Source organism: Chaetodon auriga, chromosome 16, assembly GCF_051107435.1.
Source record: "Chaetodon auriga isolate fChaAug3 chromosome 16, fChaAug3.hap1, whole genome shotgun sequence".
Taxonomy (NCBI): Eukaryota; Metazoa; Chordata; class Actinopteri; order Chaetodontiformes; family Chaetodontidae; genus Chaetodon; species Chaetodon auriga.
In genome coordinates this window covers 23,798,012-23,819,321 of record NC_135089.1, presented here as the reverse complement: position 1 = coordinate 23,819,321, position 21,310 = coordinate 23,798,012, and the positions used below count along the sequence as shown (strand labels likewise).

At 40.4% G+C, this 21,310-nt stretch overlaps 1 protein-coding gene across 1 annotated transcript in view; it reads left to right on the top strand.

Annotated features, from left to right (window-relative positions):
• abat (4-aminobutyrate aminotransferase) overlaps nt 1-21,310 on the top strand; it is an 85,116-nt gene that overhangs the window by 50,673 nt on the left and 13,133 nt on the right. The window contains exons 7-13 of the mRNA XM_076751844.1: nt 4,427-4,476; nt 4,880-4,960; nt 5,115-5,207; nt 16,492-16,554; nt 16,682-16,745; nt 19,300-19,448; nt 20,592-20,729. Coding sequence (XP_076607959.1) covers nt 4,427-4,476; nt 4,880-4,960; nt 5,115-5,207; nt 16,492-16,554; nt 16,682-16,745; nt 19,300-19,448; nt 20,592-20,729 — 638 coding nt within the window. The remainder of the gene's footprint in view (nt 1-4,426; nt 4,477-4,879; nt 4,961-5,114; nt 5,208-16,491; nt 16,555-16,681; nt 16,746-19,299; nt 19,449-20,591; nt 20,730-21,310) is intronic.

Below are 21,310 nucleotides of genomic sequence, written 5' to 3'. Positions count from 1 at the left end.
GCATTGAAGTCCCCCAGCAGAACAATGGAGTCCCCGGTTGGAGCACTTTCCAGTACCCCTACCAGGGACTCCAAGAAGGCCGGGTACTCTACACTGCTGCTCGGCCCGTAGGCCGAAACAACAGTGAGAGACCTATCCCCGACCCAAAGGCGCAGGGAAGCGACCCTCTCACTCAGCGGGGAGAACTCCAACACATGGCGGCTGAGCTGGGGGGCTATAAGCAAGCCCACACCAGCTCACCGCCTCTCACCGCGGACAACTCCAGCCTCTAGGATCATTCAGGTACTCAAACTCCTACACCATGGTAAGGTGTGAGTTCAAGGAGGAGGAAATTTGGTACTGTTCTGAATTTGTTTGAATGACATGAAGGTACCATTTTCAAATAAATCAGAAACAAATCTTAATTCCTTCGAGTACCAGTCATCAAAAATACTCTTTCCTATGTCTGGAGGGAAAGCTTTATTACTAATTAAAGGTTGCAATGCAGATGAAAAATCTCTCCGACCTGGGTGTGTAGTGATATCACGCCAAATCTTAAGTGTGCGTAGCATGAGTTGTTTTTAACCTCTCCTTGGAGTTCCCTTATGTCAGTTGAAATGAGGCTAGAAAGTGAGAGAGGGGCCATGCATTCGTAGGGGGGCTCCCCATGATGCAGAAAATATTTAAGCCAACTTGATATTATTACATGACAAGGCCAATTGTAATATAGAAAGTTAGGAAGTGCTTGTCCCTGTCTATTGGCAGTTGTAAAGTCTTCATCTAGATTTCTTTCCGTGCCATATAAATTTTGGCAGGAAACCTTCAATATCTAAAATGACTCTCCTATTGATCTTAAGTGGTAGCATTTGCATGGGGTATAAAATCCTGGAAAGTATATTCATAATCAAACGTATTCTACCCATCCATGACGATGGGAGATCAAACCGCCTGTTAAGGTCACTTTTAACTGATGTCAAGGTCGCTTTAAAATTTAGTTTGTACGGCTCTTTAATATCTGCTGAAACTCATATGCCCAGGTAGGTTAAACCTGAGGTTGACCACCTGAATGGGAAACTGAAAGGAGTTTCCCAATCCCCAAAGTCACCCAATGGTAAGGCTTCTGACTTGTTATAGTTAATCGTATACCCTGAAATCAGGTCAAATTCATTATTATCAATATTAAAGCAGGGATGGACTTCTTAGGATTAGTAATAAACAGTAATATATTGTCAGCGTAGAGCGAGATTCTATATTCATTATCTCCTATCTCCTTGACACCAGAAAACCCCTGGTGGGTCCTAACAGCCTCTGCAAGTGTCAGACACTGAATCATTTACCAGGATCCTCGCAGCCGGAGACCTGTACAGCACAAAATTTGGGCCCAAACCTGTCAGGGCCAGGAGCCTTCCCACTCTGTAGAGTCTTAATTGTCTCCAGGACTTCCTGGGCTGTGATCGGCCTACACAGATCTTTACTGGTTTCTACAGATAAGATAGGGAGATTGATTCTGTCCAAAAAGATATTTCTTAAAATTGACTTATTTTGACACTCAGAAGAATATAATTCCGGGTAGAACTCTTTTATAATTCTACTGATAGTTTTGGTTTTAAAATGCTGCTCACCCTTCTTGTCTCTAAGTGAGGGTATTGCATACAACCCTGTCTTGCCCTGGGCTAATCGAGCAAGTAGCCGGCCAGATTTGTTGCCGGATTCAAACAATCTATGCCTCGTTATGTTAACTCTCTTACTTAATGTTAACAAAGATGAGATGGAAGCTAAGCTAGCACGTTGCAAGCAGGTTTACTCCAGAAAACAGGAAGTGTGTTACATACAAAAAGGTCCGGGTGAAAACCAACAATAAGGCTCAGCTATATTTCGTTTTACAGAACATGCCTGGCATAAAATATTGCTGATTCAGCTTTTTGAGTTAGCAGTTGATCTAAAGCAGATTTGGCTGCCCCCAACTTCTTTAACACAGAGGTGGAAAAAGATTCTTTAAAATCTCTAAAGTAACAATGTCTCGTTTGTAGTGGAAATTGTGAGCTGAAGGAAGGTGTTCACCAGGAGACTTCAGATGTCTTGTGCAGAAGTATTTATTGCAGGCTTGATGCATCAAGGAGAAGTTGGTGAGCAACACAATGTCCACAAGTGAACCAAGGTAGTGCCACACCAAATTCTGAAGATGTTGAATGTTTGTGAATAAGTATTGCTACCCCTCTACTTTTGGAGTTGAAAGACGAGTAATAAATTTGGCCCACCCAATCACGCTTTATTTGAAATTTAAATGATTTAAATGTTCAAGATCTGTAAGGTGGGTCTCCTGTAGTAATGCTACTTGTGCCTTATCTTTTTTAAGCATGGAAAGTATTTTGCGCCTCTTAACAACATGGTTGATTCCCTTGACGTTCACTGTTACGATTTTTGTGTTACTCATTAGGTAGCTGATTGCTCAAACAATAAAAAAAAAATGATCCAGATCAAGCAGAGAAATGATGACCCATTATGACAGATATAGTACAACAAAATATTACTTGGCAGATCAACTGGATGAGCTGTGCTGGTATGAACATTTCCATCTTCTAATGATGGGAGAATAACTGAAACCTTCTCCATACTGAGAAAACAATGTAAGAGTACATTGTTTGTGTAAGTACAAAGTAGAAGTATGAAAATTATGAACAATCAAAACAAAACCAAAACAAAAAGTTACCCACTGGGTAGTGCTATAGGAGCACATGCTGCTAGAAGGAGTTTCCACTTCTGGAGCAAAAAACAAAAAACCCTCCATATCCCACCCCCACTCCCACAACAGAACGTTACTACTTGCCTGTTACAATTCTTGGTATGATGGCATCTATCAACAAAAAACATCTTCAGCTGGAGTTATGAGCCACAAAAGGGCCCCTCATTTATTTTTAACATATCAAGGTAAACATTATGAAGAGGTGACTAAATCACACTGTGAATAATGAAAAAGCAAGAAAAAACAACAGAGTCAGGACTATTTACGCCTTTCAGTGACTGAAGTGCTCGCACAATGCTGTCATAACAGACTTACGTGGTCCTTAATGAGCTGTGTCATGTAATCCCCGGATCAAACAAGAAGCAAGCCATAGATTGAAAGTGGACCCTGTCCAACTTTATTCCAGTGTGTTGAGAAAGTTTTCTGCATCACTTCTTGTTTTGATCTTGTGCTCGGTGCCGTTGTGGTTCATGGTCAGTGTAGCCAGGAAGCGCATATTGAAGCAGATACCCTTATCAATCAGCGACTGGCACATCTTGAACCGCAGTTGACAGGTCTTGATGTATGAAGAGCCGCTGGCCTTCATATTCCAGATTAGGCATCACCCTCACTGGTGCCATTATCCTCGGTTTATCCCTGGAGTTGTGAAGTTTAATATTCACCGGGCGTGGACGCATGCCCCATGGCCCCAAGCTACGTTGCACCCAGTCAATTTTAATACGGCTTTTGGCACCGGGTAGCCAAAGTGCCTTCTTTCAGGTTGAGAACACGAATGTTATCCCGTCTGCTCCTGTTCTCCATATCATCCATGCAATCGGCCATTACCTTAATTTTCCTCTCAGCTTCAGCAAGTCTTCCATCCAGACCGGTCACCATGTCCTCCACATCCGACACTCTCTGCTCTGCCTCAGTAATGTGTTTCGACTGGCCTTCCAACGTCGTCGATATCCTTTCCAAAGTTCCAGTGAACTTGCAGAAAACTGCTGGTGAGGGCTCCTCACCTGTTGATGGCGAGTCTATTGTTTGGCTAGCAGTCGTTGCAGTCATCATACTTCATAGGTTGATTTTCGTCTGTTTCGACGTTGCTTGTCGTCAAAAGGGAGCTTTTTCTTCTTGTGTCACGCAACTGAATAATTAAATATGATTAAAGATGAGTGGGAGCGGGAGCTCAGTGCAAACACATCCTGTAGGGAGCCATCGTCACATGACCACCAAACTTTTTAATTGCTGTATCTCTATAATGTATTATTGAATGGCAACCAAATTCAGCAAAGTTGTACAAATGGGAATGCTCAGCATGTCTGTTGCACCAAAGTACAATTTCACATGTATGAGGTGCTAAAAGATGTGAAAAATTGCTGCTGTAGCAGCAGGTTGCAGCTGACAGCAGCCACGGTGGGGAGCAGCAGCAGTTAACAGCTTGCAGCTCTAACGTGCATTTTCTTCAGGAAAAGCACTTTCAAAGTTTTTAAAGATTTAATGCAACATGAAATTTAAAAGTAATTTTGACTTGAAATGTTTTGAGGTTGTATATATGTAGTATATAAAAACCTAATTATAAATAGAATATGTAATTTGAAGTAGTGTATGTTGTTGATCCTCACAGTGTAAAACCAGAGCCTGTTGACTGCTCACAATCCATTGATACAGTTGGAGTACTTTATTATCTTCCATCTATCCCCACTCCCTTTCTGTTCTCCTCAGGCTACAACCACCCTGCTCTTCTCAAACTGATGGCCAATCCCAACAATCTGGTAGGCTGGCTTTATATACAAGGTCATTTATGTCATGGAATCGTATTGTTTGGTCTTCAGTGTTACAGTATATACTGTATGCTAGTTCAGTAAACTACACCATTTTCACGGTAAATACAAAATTGTGCATATTGCACACGGTTCTGATGTTCAAGCCTCGTTGTTTTTGTAATTAAAACTCTACCGGTGTCAACTGTTAACACTCGAAGACTCAGTTGTTGTAGCGAAGCAGTGTTGTTATCAGTGAATGGAGGATATACTGTTGTCTGTTGTTTACCCTACTAAATAGCATTTTCTGAATGCAAATTTAAAGCTTCAGTTGTGCTTTGTTGATCAAAAAAGTGTGGGCGTGTGTGTATGTGTGTGCTGGTGGGCTGGTGTGTGTGTGTGACTTTTTTTGCAGAGTACACTTGTGAACCGACCTGCCCTGGGAATCCTGCCGCCAGAGAACTTTCCAGACAAGCTCACTGAGAGTCTTCTTTCAGTTAGTAAAATGCAAATTTACCAGTATAATTCAGAATAAGCACTATTAGTGTTGCTGTCATTATTGTTGTAATGAAACTGTACATAATGTTATATATTTTAAATTTTTTACGCTTTTTTAAACAACAGCACCACAATTTGCCTTTCCCTGTCAGGTGGCTCCCAGTGGAATGACTCGTGTTCAGACAATGGCTTGTGGCTCTTGCTCCAATGAAAATGCATACAAAGCAATGTTTATCTGGTACAGGGTGAGTAACAACACATTGGAATATGTTAACTTTTACCTTTAGCATGGTCTAAAATATGGTAGAAGACCTCAGTTAAAATAAAAACCTGGGACACAGGAAAAAATGAGAGGTCAGTATCCATGCAGCAAAGGACATGACGTTCTGACTTTAAGACACACAAATACATATAGTTCATACATACTATATATACAGTACACAAACACACTGTTCATACATACAGACATACTGTACATACAATAGATACATACTGCACTTACCAAGGCAGGCCAAGCTATAACCTGTGGGACAACTGTGCTCTGCTGTGCATTTTTAAATGGCCAATGGTGAATTTTTAAAAATTGGCTGTAATATTGCTTGCGCATATTTCTCATAAATTGCACAGTATGTGCAGTGCACATCTTAGTTTAAACACTAAATGCCACTGTCATCTTGTAAAACTACTAGCAAACCTTGCCACTGCACTTTTTAATTTGAACACTAGAGGTTGCTTCCATTTTAAACGACTACATGATCTAGAATGATTATCCATGGATGAAAACATTCACCTCAGTTGTTTTCAGAAATGTTGGGAAAATTAGTACTTTTCCATAGTAATTGAGGAAAAGTGTGTTTGCTTACTTTGCAAGTAATCCATTGCGGTGATGAAAGAGTATACTAGATTTACATGTAACATAATATTTTTTATATATATATATATATATATATATATACACACACACACACACACACACACACACACACACACACACACACTCTTATCTTTAGCCCAGAGGACATGGTGTCCATGATTTCACAAAATTATTTCAAATTTTGACTCTTCAGACCACAGGACAGTCTTCCACTTGGCCTCAGTCCATCTTATATGAGCTCGGGACCAGAAAGGGCAGCAGCGTTTCTGGTTGTGGTTTATATAAGAATTCCTCTTTGTATGGCATAGTTTCAGTTAGTATTTGTGGATGCAGCAACAAACTGTGTTAACAGACAATATTTTCTGGACGTGTTCCTGAGCCCATGCAGTAACTTCCACTACGAGGTCATGTCTGTTTTCAATGCAGTGTTGTCTGATAGATAGATAGATAGATAGATAGATAGATAGATAGATACTTTATTCATCCCCAAGGGAAGTTCATAAGTTCCAGCATATTCCACAAATTTTAAGTAAAAGGCATGCAATAAATAATCTAAAAGCACAGCAAGCAAGGAGTTGATGAGTAATGAGTTTAAATGAGATGCCCAGAGTTTAAATGTCCAGTGCAAACAGAATGCAAGTTAAGGTGCATGTTGAACAGTGTTGTGCAGATTCCATTGAGAGCATTGAGGAATATTGACATTAATGTTTAACATCGTGTCCCCCCCCCGAGTGGAGTTAAAGACACACATGGCGTGGGGGAGGAACAACCTCCTCAGTCAGTCCGTGGAGCAGGACAGTGACAGCAGCCTGTCACTGAAGCTGCTCCTCTCCCTGAAGATGACGCTGTGCAGCGGATGCAGTGGATTGTCCATGATGGACAGGAGCCTGCTCAGCGCTCGTTGCTCTGCCACAGACGTCAGGCTGTCCAGTTCTGTGCCCACAACAGAGCCCACCTTCCTCACCAGATTGTCCAGATGTGTAGTATCCCACTTTTTGACGCTGCCTCCACAGCACACTGCTGCATAAAATAGGGCACTTCCTACCACAGTCAGGTAGAACATCTGCAGCATCTTTTTGCAGATGTTGAAGGACACCAGCCTTTTGAGGAAGTACAGTCGCTCTGTCCTCTCCTGCACAGAGCATCTGTGTCGGCCGTCCAGTCCATTTTGTCATCCAGCTGCACTCCCAGGTATTTGTAGGTCCGTACAAACTCCATACAGTCCCTTTTGATGGTCGGATGAGGCCTGGGCCTCCTGAAGTCCACCACCATCTCCCTGGTCTTGGTGGTGTTGAGGTGCAGGTGGTTGGAGTCGCACCATGTGACAAAGTCCTGGATCAGTGTCCTGTACTCCTCCTCCTGTCCATTCCAGATACAGCCCACGATAGCAGTGTCGTCTGCGAACTTTTGCACGTGGCAGGACTGTGTTATATTGAAAGTCCAATGTGTACAGGGTGAAGAGGACTGGAGAGAGCACTGTCCCCTGCGGTGCTCCTGTGCTGCAAACCACGGTGTCAGACCTGCAGTCCCCCAGTCTCGCATACTGAGGTCTGCCTGTCAGATAGTCTGTAATCCAGACCACCAGGTGTGAGCCTACTCCCATCTCTGTCAGTTTATCTCTGAGGAGCAGAAGTTGGATGGTGTTGAAGGCGCTAGAAAAGTCCAAAATGTAATCCTCACCGCGCTGCTGCCCCTGTCCAGGTGGGAGAGGGATCGGTGTAGCAAGTAGACAATGGCGTCCTTCACTCCCACCTTCTCCTGGTAAGCAAACTGCAAAGAGTCAAAGGCGTGGCGCACCTGTGGCCTCAGGTGGTGTAGCAGCAGCCACTCCATGGTCTTCATCACGTGTGATTTGAGGGTGACTGGCCTGAAGTCATTCAGCTGCTCAGGTTTTGGTCTCTTTGGGATTTGGATGATGCAGGATGTTTTCCACAGCTGAGGGACCCTCCTTTGCTCCAGGCTCAGGTTGAAGATGCGCTGTAGCTGCGCTGAGGGTCTGAGGGGTAAGACAGTGGTCACCCAGTATTGGTTTTCAGGCTTGTCCCTTGCGTATAGAGATTTCTTCAGATGGTGAACCCTTCTCCATCTTTCCATCAGAAAGACTCAGCCTCTCTGGGAGACTTTTTTTTTGGACGCAATCATGTTTCTCACCTGTTGCCAGTTAATTGATTGCGAGATGTTCCACCAGGTGTTTTCTTTTGCATTTCACTACTTTTCCAGTCTTTTGTTGCCATTATGCCAGTAACCTACTGTAAAGTTAAATGTTGAGCTGTCTAATAGTGTTGTGTAGTAACTTTGATAGAATATTATTTTTCTATGGCACGTGGGATTTTCAGGTCTAGAGACACTGATTTTCTTGCAGTGTAACTGGTTGAAAACTGCACATTAACTGTTTGGCCACCACTGTTACATACAGTTACATTCATAGATGCTGTGCCTACATTTATACATATTTTACATATATACATACTGTACATACATACATAACTGAAACACAGTACACACACACACACACACACAGCCTTGTACTTCTATCCTTGTGAGGACCCTCATTGTCATAATAAATTTCCTAACACCTTGCCCTAACCTAATTCTAACCTAACCCTTAAAACCAAGCCTTTACCTTCAAACAGCCCTTTGAAGTTCTGGGAATACATCTGTGAAGATTCTCATTCATCAAGGTCATGGTAGTTCTACGTACTTCCAAATGCAACTGGACTTGTTTGTGGTTCTAGAAGACGTTTCGCCTCTTATCCAAAAGGCTTCTTCACTTCTAACTAACTGACTGGTTAGGAGTCTCAGGTATTTATTCCTCTCCCAGGATCATACAGCACAGTGATGCTCAACACAGCAGGAGTATGTGAAAACTCATAAGGATTTTCAACAAATACCTTGAGACGGAAACTTGTCCACCCTAAGGACAAAACACCCAGACACGAGCAGAGCAATGTAGTTTATGCAGTGCAATGCAGCGAGAAATGCACAGACTTGTACACTGGGGAAACGAAGCAACTGCCTCACAAGCGCATGGCACACACAGAAGAGCCAACACCTCAGGTCAAGACTCAGCAGTCCACCACCATCTCAAGGACAAGGGACATTCTTTTGAGGACCATAATGTACATATTTTGGCCAGGGAAGACTTATGGTTTGAAAGAGGAGTGAAAGATGCCATCCATGTCAAACTGGAAAGACCATCACTGAACAGAGGAGGTGGGCTAAGACAGTGGTTCCTAACCTGGGGTCTGCACCCCCCACTGGGGGGCGGCAGATATCACAGAAGGTGCGCACAATTTTATCTGCACTGAGGTTGTGAGGTTACCAGAATTATATTTGTGCACATAAAATTTATAAAATCCCAATAACACACTCAATTGGATAAGAACAAAAACCTACAACTGCTGTTTATTTTTGCAAATAAAAGTTTGTAATTAATCACTTTATTCTTTTAGTGCGTGTATGCAGATAGGAGTTGGGGTTGGGGGGCCTGGCTTGCCTTAGACATAGGCAAGGGGGCTTCAAGGAAAAAAGGTTGGGAACCACTGGGCTAAGACACCCCTTATCAGCTACTTACAATGCAGTCATGAGACCTCTCCTCAGGCAGCACAACAACCATTCATACCAGGACTCACATGACCCTAATGTGTCACATGATGATCCTGCAAGAGGATAAATACCTGAGACTCCTAACCAGTCAGTTCAAACTGAAGAAGCCTTTTGGATAAGAGGCAAAACGTCTTCTAGAACCACAATTAAGTCCAGTTGCCTTTGGAAACACTTAGAAATTTTGGGAACCAGCCAAATGTCCTCACTTTGCAAAAATGTCCTCACTCTGTCATTAAAAACTTAATCCAGCCATCACTATGTAGCAAGTACAAGTACACTAACATGCACCCATACATAGACCGATACTGAAACATAGACACAAGCCCAAGCTGGTAACCTTAAAATATGGAACATAGGGTGAGGCTCTTTTTGGTGTGGATGCTGGAAGATTAACAACATGTTCCTCTACACATGGAATTATTGGTAGTGAGAAACACATTATTTTGTTGTAACATCCTTTTTTTTAACTTCTAAATCCTATTCATACTAGTTAATAATTCATACTGGACTCTTTTCCACTTTTCCAACTCTTTGTATGCCCTCAGGTGCTTCTCCTTACAAATTAAAGCTAGTAATTCCGTTTAGCTTCATCGTTTCAGCATGCAGCATTCACACAATTTCCTCTGAAATTGCCATCTCTAGTTTCAAAATAGAAGTACCATAGACTAACTGCATCTTTCCAGGAAGCTCAGGATGAGGCTTGTTTTTCTGAGTAAACAGGAAACAAACTGCACCTGGTGTTTCAAACTAAAAGCCCCAGACAGTAACCATATCTTAACAGGGAAACCAGAAAAAGCTTGGCGGTTTGTTTGTTAATGTTGTTTTCAGAGTAAAAGCCACATAGCTTAACTGCATCTTAACAGGAAATCAAGGATGTATTTATTTTATCAAAATACAAGCCCCAGACAGTATGTTTATCTTAACTGGAAACTTGTTTCAAAATGAAATCATTGAAAAGTAACTAATCGTAATAGGGGTCTAGTGAGTTTTGGATCTGATATTAATACAAAGAATTTCTTTCAGTTTTCCGGTTTTTTATTTCTGCTTCCCCCTTTGGCAGTAAATGTTCCAGCACTCAGCTTCTTCAACTAATGCACTTCAGCTTCCAAGTTTTCAGAGCAATGCAATTCATTTGATATCAGCTGGTTTTTCAACCATTTCAGTATTGCTTCAACAATTTAAAGATAATACTACTGTCATTCAGATTTTTTGAAACATTATACTTTTGAAGATATTAAGCTTATTTATTTGTAGGAGGGACAGAAAACAAAACAAAGTGTACATTACCTGTGAAAAATTCCATGATATCTTATTAACATTTTAGCTTTGAACATCCCATCTCATTTACTCAGGTCCCTCTCCCTTCCCTCCACCTCTCCCCCAAACCCTTTCCCATAACAGAATTGGACCACATTGCAGGTTAAATATGAATAGTCACAAAAAAGAATACAAAATAAGCAATTAGATCAGTAAACAAATATAAACAATATAAAGTAATAAAGCGAGCAAGTAAATAAATGGGTGACTGCACTTATTCTGTGCCTCCTCACCCAGAGGAAGACAATTAACCTGTTCAGTCAATGGCATCCAATTCATCCACTTTGACTGGGTAAAGTTTGGAGAGTTCATCCATGCTATAATAGTCTGTGAACAAATTTGAACTGTATGAGGCCAAGTTTAGCATAGCTAGAGGAGGAGTTGACAACTTCCAGAACTTTTTTCCAGAAATCATCTGAAAAAGTGGCCCACCTTTCTTTTTCCAAGCCCAACTCTAATTTTATTAATGACTGTCTCTTCCATGGGGGATGTAAGGTATTAGAAATTGGAGAAATGACCCTTGGATGATGACCTATGTTACTAGAAGACGTGATTTGAGGAAAGAGGGCATAGTGAGTTCTACCTAAATATCTCACCCTCGGCTTCCCCAGTACAACAGTGAGTAATTAGTAAGAGTAATTAGGAAAGACGAGCATCTGTGCCTTCAAATGCTCAACTCGCTTCCTACAAAGTAGCGTGACAGAGTTCCTTGGTGTAAAAAGCCGCACACAATAGCAGAGGAATTAATCCTACTTTCCATTATTGGTATGGTTTCCAACTATGACTGATGAAGCAACAGCCAGCAAACTAAAGGCTATTCCACTGTCACACAATACTATTGTGAGGCGCATTTATGACATGTCAAAAGGCATAGAGGAGCAGCTTAATAAGAAGATATGACAAAACTGTTTTGCTTTGCAGATGGATGAAGTGACTGACAGTTACAAAGACTGTTGATTAGTAGCATACTTCAGATTCATTAATGGCAAAGGTTTGAGCGAGGATTTGCTCTGGGGGGCTTGACATTTTATTTTTTTTTTCTACAAATCTACAAAAGGGGGACCCTGCAGAAAAACTTTGGGAACCACTGATCTATGTACAGGTCTGTGGCAGAGGGCCCTTTATGACATGGAACACTAAGCATATATTGTGCTGGCACTGACTCTGGTTGTAAGGGTTATCAAGTAAGGCTAACTTAGCCTTTACTTGATGGACCAAGAGACAGCCCGCTTTGTCTCCATGATCATACATAGATCCCTTTGAGTGGAGTTGGAGTCTCTTGGCCGTCTCTCATCAGCAGAAGATCAAGCTCAGTCTTAATTGTCACGTAAATGTGTCTCCTGAATAAACATTATGTCTGCACTTTGGTTTTAAACTTGTCAAAATTTTCGTTCATTAAACTGTTTAGAAAGATGATGCTTACCACCTGCCCATCACCAACCCCCAGACCAGTCACAAGATGATTCTTTGTCACAAGATGTAACAGCTAATTTTCTACATACTGCCACCTGCTGTACCGGAGGGGGATGTAGCAAACAGGCACATACTTTGGAGATGCACACAAAAAGAAAGAGGTACCATGTAACAAATGTAAGGAAAAAATGTCTGACTGTGTTGCAGACTGAATTCACCATAGTCAGTCAAACTTTGGTTAGGAGTCCTCTGTGTTTCATGTCCTCATATCCCTATCGTGCTATTAGTGTGCAGTCACAGTAGCCAGCTAGCATTATCAAGCAGCTTTGCAGGTCAATGTGGTCCGGGCCCGGAGTATAAACACCTAGTGTCATGTAATGCAACCCCTTCCCAAAAAGCCACGTGAGAAAGGGTTGTTAGCCCTCCCTGTGGCTTTTCAACAAATTTTTACAGTGTAAGTCAATTGGAACAAAAAACACACAAACAGACACATATTCACACATCCTGACGTACACGTACATACATACAGTGCATACATACGCACATGTCTGTGTCTCTGTGTGTACACGTACAGACGCATACACAAATAAAGACACATGCACTGACACATACATACTGACACACATACACTGAGAGATGCAGCAGCTAACAGCTTCCTGCTTTCACATGGATTTTCTTCACAAAATGCAAACGGTCTAGTTTGGGGGTTGCTGTAGCTCAGGAGGTAGCGTGGTCAGGGGCGGGGCTTGCGGACCGTCAAGCCAGACAGTTGCTTAGAGCCCCCAGCCACTAGGGGGGCCCCTGCCACTAATTTACAGCAACGATTATTGATAGGCCTGGGCGTTCAGGGACCTCTGTTGGTCCCTGGACCTCACTTTGAGAACCACTAATCTATGTTTTCAGTATTCATCTCAAATGTCCCAGAAATTGTGCATTTATGTGTGGAAAAAAAAAAAAAATTGTTGTGGCGTGCACAGGTGATGTGGGGGCCCCAGGGATTTCTTGCTTTGAGCCCCAAGAGACCCGAGCAACGCCACTGAGCATGGTCATCTACCTATCAGAAGGTCTGTGGTTTGATCCCTGGCCTCGGCAGTATCTGAACCCCAAATTGCTCCCAATGCAAGTGTGTGAGTGTGTGTGAATGGTTAATGCTTGTAATGAGCAGGTGGCATAGCCACCATCATGCAAATTTGTGAATGTGTGAATGCAGACTTGTTGTAAGTGGTCATTGGACTAGAAAAAGGCTATAAAAATAGTCTATTTATCATTTTGTCATTCTTTATTTGTCTTCTGTACACTTTGTGGTCGGCAACCACTTACTTTCAGCAACGATACCATTAAAATGTCAACATGTTCAGCTCAGTCAGAACAATGCTGCTGTCATTCAGATTTTTCAGATTTTTTTTTACTTTTTAAGATATTAAGCTTTTTTCAACAAATGTTTACAGTGTAAGTCAGAAGGGACAAATGACATATACAAACACACATTCATACAGTGATACAGAGATGGCAAGTTCATACAGAACATTAATTAATTCAGAAGATGTAGTTGAAGCGGCCCATCCAGCTAACCCGAACATTCCAGTAATATTCCCGGAGGAGTCCTTACAGGTTTCTACTTGATAACTTTCCACAATGTTTAAAGCATGTTGTTCAACTATTTTTAGTCAGTGTAACAATCTCAGAACATTCTAACCACATGAAGTGACGTGTTTTTGGAGGTAATTTTAGGAACGTTCCCTGAAGGTTCCCTGCTATTTATGCTGAAACACATGCAAAGGTAATTTCTTACAACCCAATAATACTGTTTGCCAACAGAAAGTAGTTTAGTGTGCAGTGTGTGTTTTACAAGTTTGGACCACCTCATTTTCTAATGTATAATAAAGGAATATTGAATATACAGTAAAGTTCTAGGGATGTTATATTTCTTAATTTCAAATTTGGTGTGTATTTCAGGAGAGAACTCATTAGGGAGACTTGCTTTAAATGCAAACAGTCATTTCTTATAAAGGTCTTGCCTTAGTAATTTCTTACACTATTTGCAAAATATGTCAGTGAACAAAAAAGATGTTTCATTTTGAATCAGCACAAATTTAGCAGTAGATTGCCTTTTTAGATGACAGTTGAATCAATATTGATTCAGTGTCAGTTATGGTTGGAAATCCAACATTTATTTAAGATCAGTCATCATCAGAGGAGGCAATTTCTGAAGATATTGTGATGTGAACGCTGGATGTTGAAAAGCTGATGCTAAACTCCATGATTGGCTGTAAAAATTCAATAATACCAATAATATAAGAAAGATGTGGGATATTTTAAGGTTTAAATTAAGCTTCTGGCTTAAGGTATAAATAAGCAGATAATAGTTGAAAAGAGTATGAATGAAGATGGATGAAGAAACAGTGCAAGCTTGGAGACTGGAGCTGAGCTACATACAGTGCATTTGGAAAGTATTCACACCCCTTCACTTTCCCCACATTTTGTTATGTTACAATCTTTTTTCCAAAATGGATTAAATTCCTTTTTTTTCTCATCAATCTACATACAATACCCCATAATGACTAAGTAAAAAAGTTTTTTCAGAAATTTTTGCTAATTTATTAAAAATAAAAGAATGAAATATCGCATGTACATAAGTACAGTACTTTCTCCTCCTATTGCTCAGTCTGGCTGAGTCCTGGTGGTTCCAAACTTCTTCCATTTACGAATGATGGAGACCATTGTGCTCTTCGGGACCTTCAATGCAGTCAAAATTTTTTTGTACCCTTCCCCAGATCTGTGCCTCGATACAATCCTGTCTCGGAGGTCTACAGACAATTCCTTTGACTTCATGGCTTGGTTTCTGCTCTGACATGTACTGTCAACAGTGGGACCTCATATAGACAGGTGTGTGCCTTTCCAAATCATGTCCAAACAATTGAATTCACTAAAGGTGGCCTCCAATCAAGTTGTCGCAGCATCTCAAGGATGATCAGTGGAAACAGAATGCCCCTGAGCACAATTTTGAGTGTCATAGCAAAGGGTGTGAATACATACGCACATGTAATATTTCAGTTTTTTATCTTTAATAAATTAGCAAAAATTTCTATAAAACCTGTTTCACTTTGAAATTATGGGGTGTTGTGTGTCAGTTGATGAGACAAAAAAGGAATTTAATCCATTGTGGAAAAAAACTGTAACATAACAAAATGTGGGGAAAGTGAAGGAGTGTGAATAATTTCCAAATACACTGTATCTGACTTTGTATGAAGATGTAGCTGACAGCATATGAAGAGTGGGAAAAGTGGGAAAACAAATTAGATTAATTAAGCTGATTAAAACTAATTACTAATTAGACCAACTGAAAACTTAAATCAATCCAATAATGTCTGAAAGATGTGGAACATTTAAGGTCTGAATGGAGTTTCCATCTGAAAGTATATATGAACAGATAGACTTGAAAATTAGTGCTGTACCCAACTCAGAATTTTTTAATTGAATTGGATTAGCATTGTATCTGCGGACCCTACATTTTGATGCACAGCAAGTAATTTTAAACATCCTTCAGTCAAGAGGCACCTTCAGCGATTTTTAAAATGATATATTAAGATCCAATGACATCGTTTGTACATCAGCTGACATTCTTATGTTTAAAAGAAAAAGTTTGACACTTAAGAAAATACACTTATTGCTTTCTTGCCAAGAATTAGTTAAGATGATCAATACTACTCTCATGTCTGAGTAGCTACAGCCAGCAGCCTGCATAACATAAATGCGAAAAAGAGGGGGAAACACCGGCCTGCTTGTGTAAGGCAGCGAAAACTGTGTAGTGGTGGAATATTTTGACATCTAACTCTGAAATGATTTTACACTGGACATCATGACTGGAGCGATGTCAGACTTGAACAAATTTTCTTGTTAAATAAAAAAACAGATAATTTAAAGGTCAACAGAAACTTTTTGTGACTCCTGTCCATCATGCAGTGCATTCAGTGTTTTTTTTTTCCAGAATTGAATATTAATTTTCACAGTTTTGAAATGTTTGACAAAGACATGTTTGCCATAAATCAGTGTTCTGTTGCCCCTAAACCTACTGTCATATGTACATCCATTAAAATTTTGACTGTACTTTTTAAAGAATACCGTAAAAACCTGAGTAAAATAAGGGAATTCTCAACTGACACTTTGAGTTACCATATCCTTTGTTATTTAATTGGTAACTGACATTGAATGTTTTGTTTCATAAATATGTTTATTTGAATGATGAATATTTGATTAAATAAGAACTCAAATAATATCTCAACAAGCAAATGTAAATTAACCTTCTGCTTTTTCTATAGAACAAGGAGCGAGGCCACAACACACCATCTGAGGAGGACCTCAGCACCTGCATGATAAACCAAGTGGGTGAAAGAAATCTCACTACTTATCACAATTATTTTGATATTGCCGCCTATATTGTACAAAGTACTTGTATCTTCCTCTATGTTCTGGGTTTCTCTGTTACTCTCATTTATCTCTCTGTCTCAGGCCCCAGGTTGTCCAGACCTCAGTATTCTGTCCTTCATGGGGGGTTTTCATGGAAGAACGATGGGTACATTAAATACTTCCATAAACACAATTGCTGTTCTCCAGTAGTGCTGTGTGGTGAAATTTAAAAATAAAAGATCCGAGAGCTCTCTCCCATGTTAGATTCCAAAACCATGCGAGCATCAGAATCAGAATCTGCTTTTTTTGGCCAAGCATGTGTGCACATACAAGGAATCTGACTCCAGTTTAAAACTTGCTCTCAATGTACTTGCATAGGAAAAAAATTGACATACAGCTTAGCAAGGACAAAAAAACAAAAAGTCTGAACAATAGGTTAAGCAGTGCAAAAATAGAGGAATAAACAATATATGAAAAAATAATGTGGCAAAAAACAACATATACAATACAATTTACAATGTGCAGGTATTTATGTTGACACTGACAGTGAGTGATGAATATACATATCGAAAACTGTTCTTAAATGGATTATAAATGGCCTTTCACTGGATGATTTGGTGTCAGAGTTTTAGTGACACTATGACTGGCTGACTGTTAGGGTCAGGGTGATGCCTTGTGGAAAGAAACTGTTTTTGTGTCTAGTTGTTTTGGTGTTCAGTGATCTGTAGTGCCCATCACAGGGGAGAAGTTTGAACAGGGTGTGTCCACGATGTGAGAGGTCTTGCAATCCTTTCTTGTCCTGTTTGGTGCCAGATCCAAACCAGACAATGATGGATGTGCATAGAACAGACTGGATCAGCAGCAGCTGTTGAGGCAGGTTGAACTTCATGGGATGATGCAGAAAGTACATCCTCTGTTGCGCCGTCTTTATGATGGCTATGTTTGAAGTCCACCTTAGATAAGACTTCATTGATCCCACATTGGGGAAATTAAGTTGTTACAGACAGCAAGTATTACAAAAAGCAAGATCAGTCGCACAAAAGGATCAAGATAAAAAAAAAAAAAATGTACAGGATAGAGATAGATAGAAGAGAAGAGAATAGAATAGAAAAACTACTATGTATATGTGGATTATGTACAGATTATAAAAATATTAAATGCCATAAAAATCCCACTTCCATAAAAATTACTATATACAGTTGGTCCTGGGAGAGATAGTGGATTCCAGAAACTTGAAGGTTTTTACAGTGCAAACGTTGTTGAGGATGGCGATTTGGGGCAGTGTTGTGGGGCTTCTCCTTAAATCAACTGTCATCTCCACAGTTTTAAGCATGTGCAGCTCCAGGTTGTTCTGACTGCATGATATGCAGGCTCGTAGATATGCAGGATGTAGTTCAGTCCCATGTTAACAGCTTCCTCCACTGACTGTTTGCCCAGCAGATGTGATTCATTAATTGTTGAAGAACTCTGTGAAGATGGGTGTCGGCTGATCAGCACAGACTTTCAGGGGACAGGAGGGGGACATGCCATCTCAGCCTGACATCTCCCTGATCTTCTTGACACACATTTTGTATGCAGATCCTGAGTGCTGAGCCCAGTTGCATGATGGGTGTTGATGTAGGGCTATCCTACCTGCAGTAGAATGTATTCAGGCCATTGGCCAGTGATGGTTCACAGCTGTGTGTGAGGATGGTCTTCTGAAGTTGATGATGTCCTGCACTTTCTCCTACACTGACAAAGGGTTGTTAGCTCAGTGATTGCAGAGCCCCAAGATTGCCCAGTGTGCACCTTTTAATATTCTGTAGCAGTGGTCTTGTGTATTACTATCCCTTGTGGGACCCTTGATGTGCTGTCTGTATTTTGGCAGTTGGTGGATTTGCACAGTGTATGCTCACTGTGCCAGGTGTCAGTAAAGCATAGGGCAGCAAATCTGCAAAAATCTGTGTTTGTTCAATTCAGGAGCAGCAGTTCATCCATATTATTTGTCAGAGAGTGGACATTTGCCAGCTGTAAAGACGGCAACACTATGAAATCCCTGACCCGTAGATCTTTAACAGCTTCTCCCAATTATCAGAGGGACAGTTCAAAATGTGACAAATAAACAAAAACAAAGAAAGTATAAAGTATTAGTATAAGAGAGTATTAGAGAGCGCAGTGCCGAGGAGGCCATCTTGGATTGAAATCCAAACATAAAGCATGCAGCTCTTTCGTAATGGTCCTGTTGTGCTTGCATAGATTCAGAATTAAGCATTTCCATGACAGAGCCTGAGACACACACACATTGAGGGATGAATGAAATACCAATACTGTAATATGTCTATCAGTCCAACAACAGTCATCTCACACTCAGCACTCTGCTGCTTCAAAATTGTCTTTATAGCTGAAAAGGTTTCATTAATTTCATTCCAGTCAATTCTTGTTGGCCATCTTTTATATTGGTGGTAATTGACAGTCCTTAAAACGAAATGTTTCCTGTTTTAGTGTGTCACATTAATAGCAGACCCAGAAAGGGAGGTATAATGCTCTTTGAGCTGGATATATAGACATAAAGATATGTCAGATCAAGATTATATTGCTAGATGGGTGTTTTATTGATAGATATTGATGTTAATCTGAAGCACACCTGCAATACTGCATGGCAAACAACCACTGAATTTAAGAGTTAGAGTTATCATTGTGACATTGTACATTCATGGCTCACACGTTTTTGCTTTGTCAAGGTTGCTTGGCAACGACACACTCCAAAGCAATCCACAAGCTAGATGTGCCATCATTTGATTGGCCAATTGCACCATTCCCCAGACTGCAGTACCCACTGGAGGAATTTACCAGAGAGAATGCACAGGAAGAGGCCCGCTGTCTGGAGGAGGTAGGCAGAGGGGACATGGGTATGTGCACATTCATGAAATACAGCGGTGAGTTCATACAAGCAATTGTAAGTGCACTTGTGGTCTTTTTGATTCTTCCTTCTAATTACAAAAATACAAAACAAACAAAAAAAATTAAGAACTGAAGGAAAAATGGCAACAGATATAGAATAGAAATTAAGTTTCTCAATCAAAGCAATCTAGAGAACAGTTTACCCCATAGCCAGAGGATGTGCTATATTTTCAGAAAAAGCACAGCTGTGATGAATATTTAAAAAAATGAATAAAACTGCAGGCTCCAGATGCCACTTCATCTGATCACTGGGGTTCATTGGGTGCAGGTGCAATCATACATTTCATTTTTCAAACTGATTTGGACATTTGAAGAGTATATCCCTCTATGCTGACTGAACAGTGAGTTGTGTTGAGTTCCCTGCATGCTGTCATGTAATTTATGTCCGGGTGTTCAAAAAACACCTGTTTGAAACATTCCACAGCTAATCAAGGCTGTGATTTTTATGTTTCATTGTATGAATTTCATCAGGCCATTTGTCAAATCAATTCAGGCACAAGAGCAGCAATTTTCAGTCACAGCAATATTTTGTTTTACTGTGCTTAATTGATCTCTCATATACATAACTTGTGTGTGCTTACTTTATGACCCTAATACTTATTTACCATGGTTGTGCAAGTAAAATAACCAATTCCTTAATAATATTGAGGCTAAACATACATTTTGTGTGTTCTTTTGATAATTCATTAATCAATAAATCTTTGAAGCTATAAATTGTAAAACTAAATAAATAGATAAATTACGGCCATCTCAACTTCACATAGTGCAAAGTGGTGTATACGAAGTGTTAAGCTTGTCTGGCTAACACTTAAAAATAGTATACAGTTTACAGTCATATGCAAAAGTTGTTTTAGTTAAGAATTTTTATCTACCATTTTTCTGTTGATCAGCATTTAATATACCAATAATTTCAGCACTACTCCACTGATTCATGCTGGTACCTTATAAGGCCATGTTATCACACAGGAAGTATTCCCAGTACATATGATACACATAATTTTTTCCACATACTAAGATATTTGAATATCCAATGTATATTAAGAGCTGTTTGGACTGTCATGTGCATCTCCAGGTGGAGGACCTGATCGTAAAGTGGAGGCAGAAGGGGAAGCCTGTGGCAGGGATTGTAATTGAACCAATCCAGGCTGAAGGCGGAGATAACCATGCATCCCCGGACTTCTTCAGAAGCCTCCGCAACGTTGCGTGCAAGGTAACAGTTATTACTATAGTAAATCCTGTAACAGGCATGAGCTTGTTCTTGTGATTTGAGTAGCATCAACTTGGAAAGTATACTGGTTTATTAACCTCAGACACCACTGTGCTAATGTGAAATACATCAAATATTCCCAGTAGTATCTTATGATAGATCAGTTCATTGGCAAAGTAACATCTTACAACAGATTAATATTTGGATAATCAATACTGGATTTCAGCGCATCAATATGCTAATAACACAACCTCCACCATGCAACAGCCTGCACATGATATTGGAGTTGTGGCACAGAGCAGAAAGCTTCCGGCTACGAGTCCTAACTCTCCGACCCACTTGCCCATATATCTGGAGGGCAAACCCCCTCCTCCATATGTATATAGTTCTGTTTAACACCGTCGATCAGCTTGTAAATCCTGCTCCCTCAACTGTTTCACCCTCTTCTGAGGCTGTTGTTCAGAAGTTTAAGGACATGTCGTTGACAGTGATGGGCTCTACAGTTACTCTCTCTTAGCTATTTGGCTAGTGAAGTCTGCCAGCAATAACTTACTATTTTACTGTTCTTAACCAACACCAGGTCT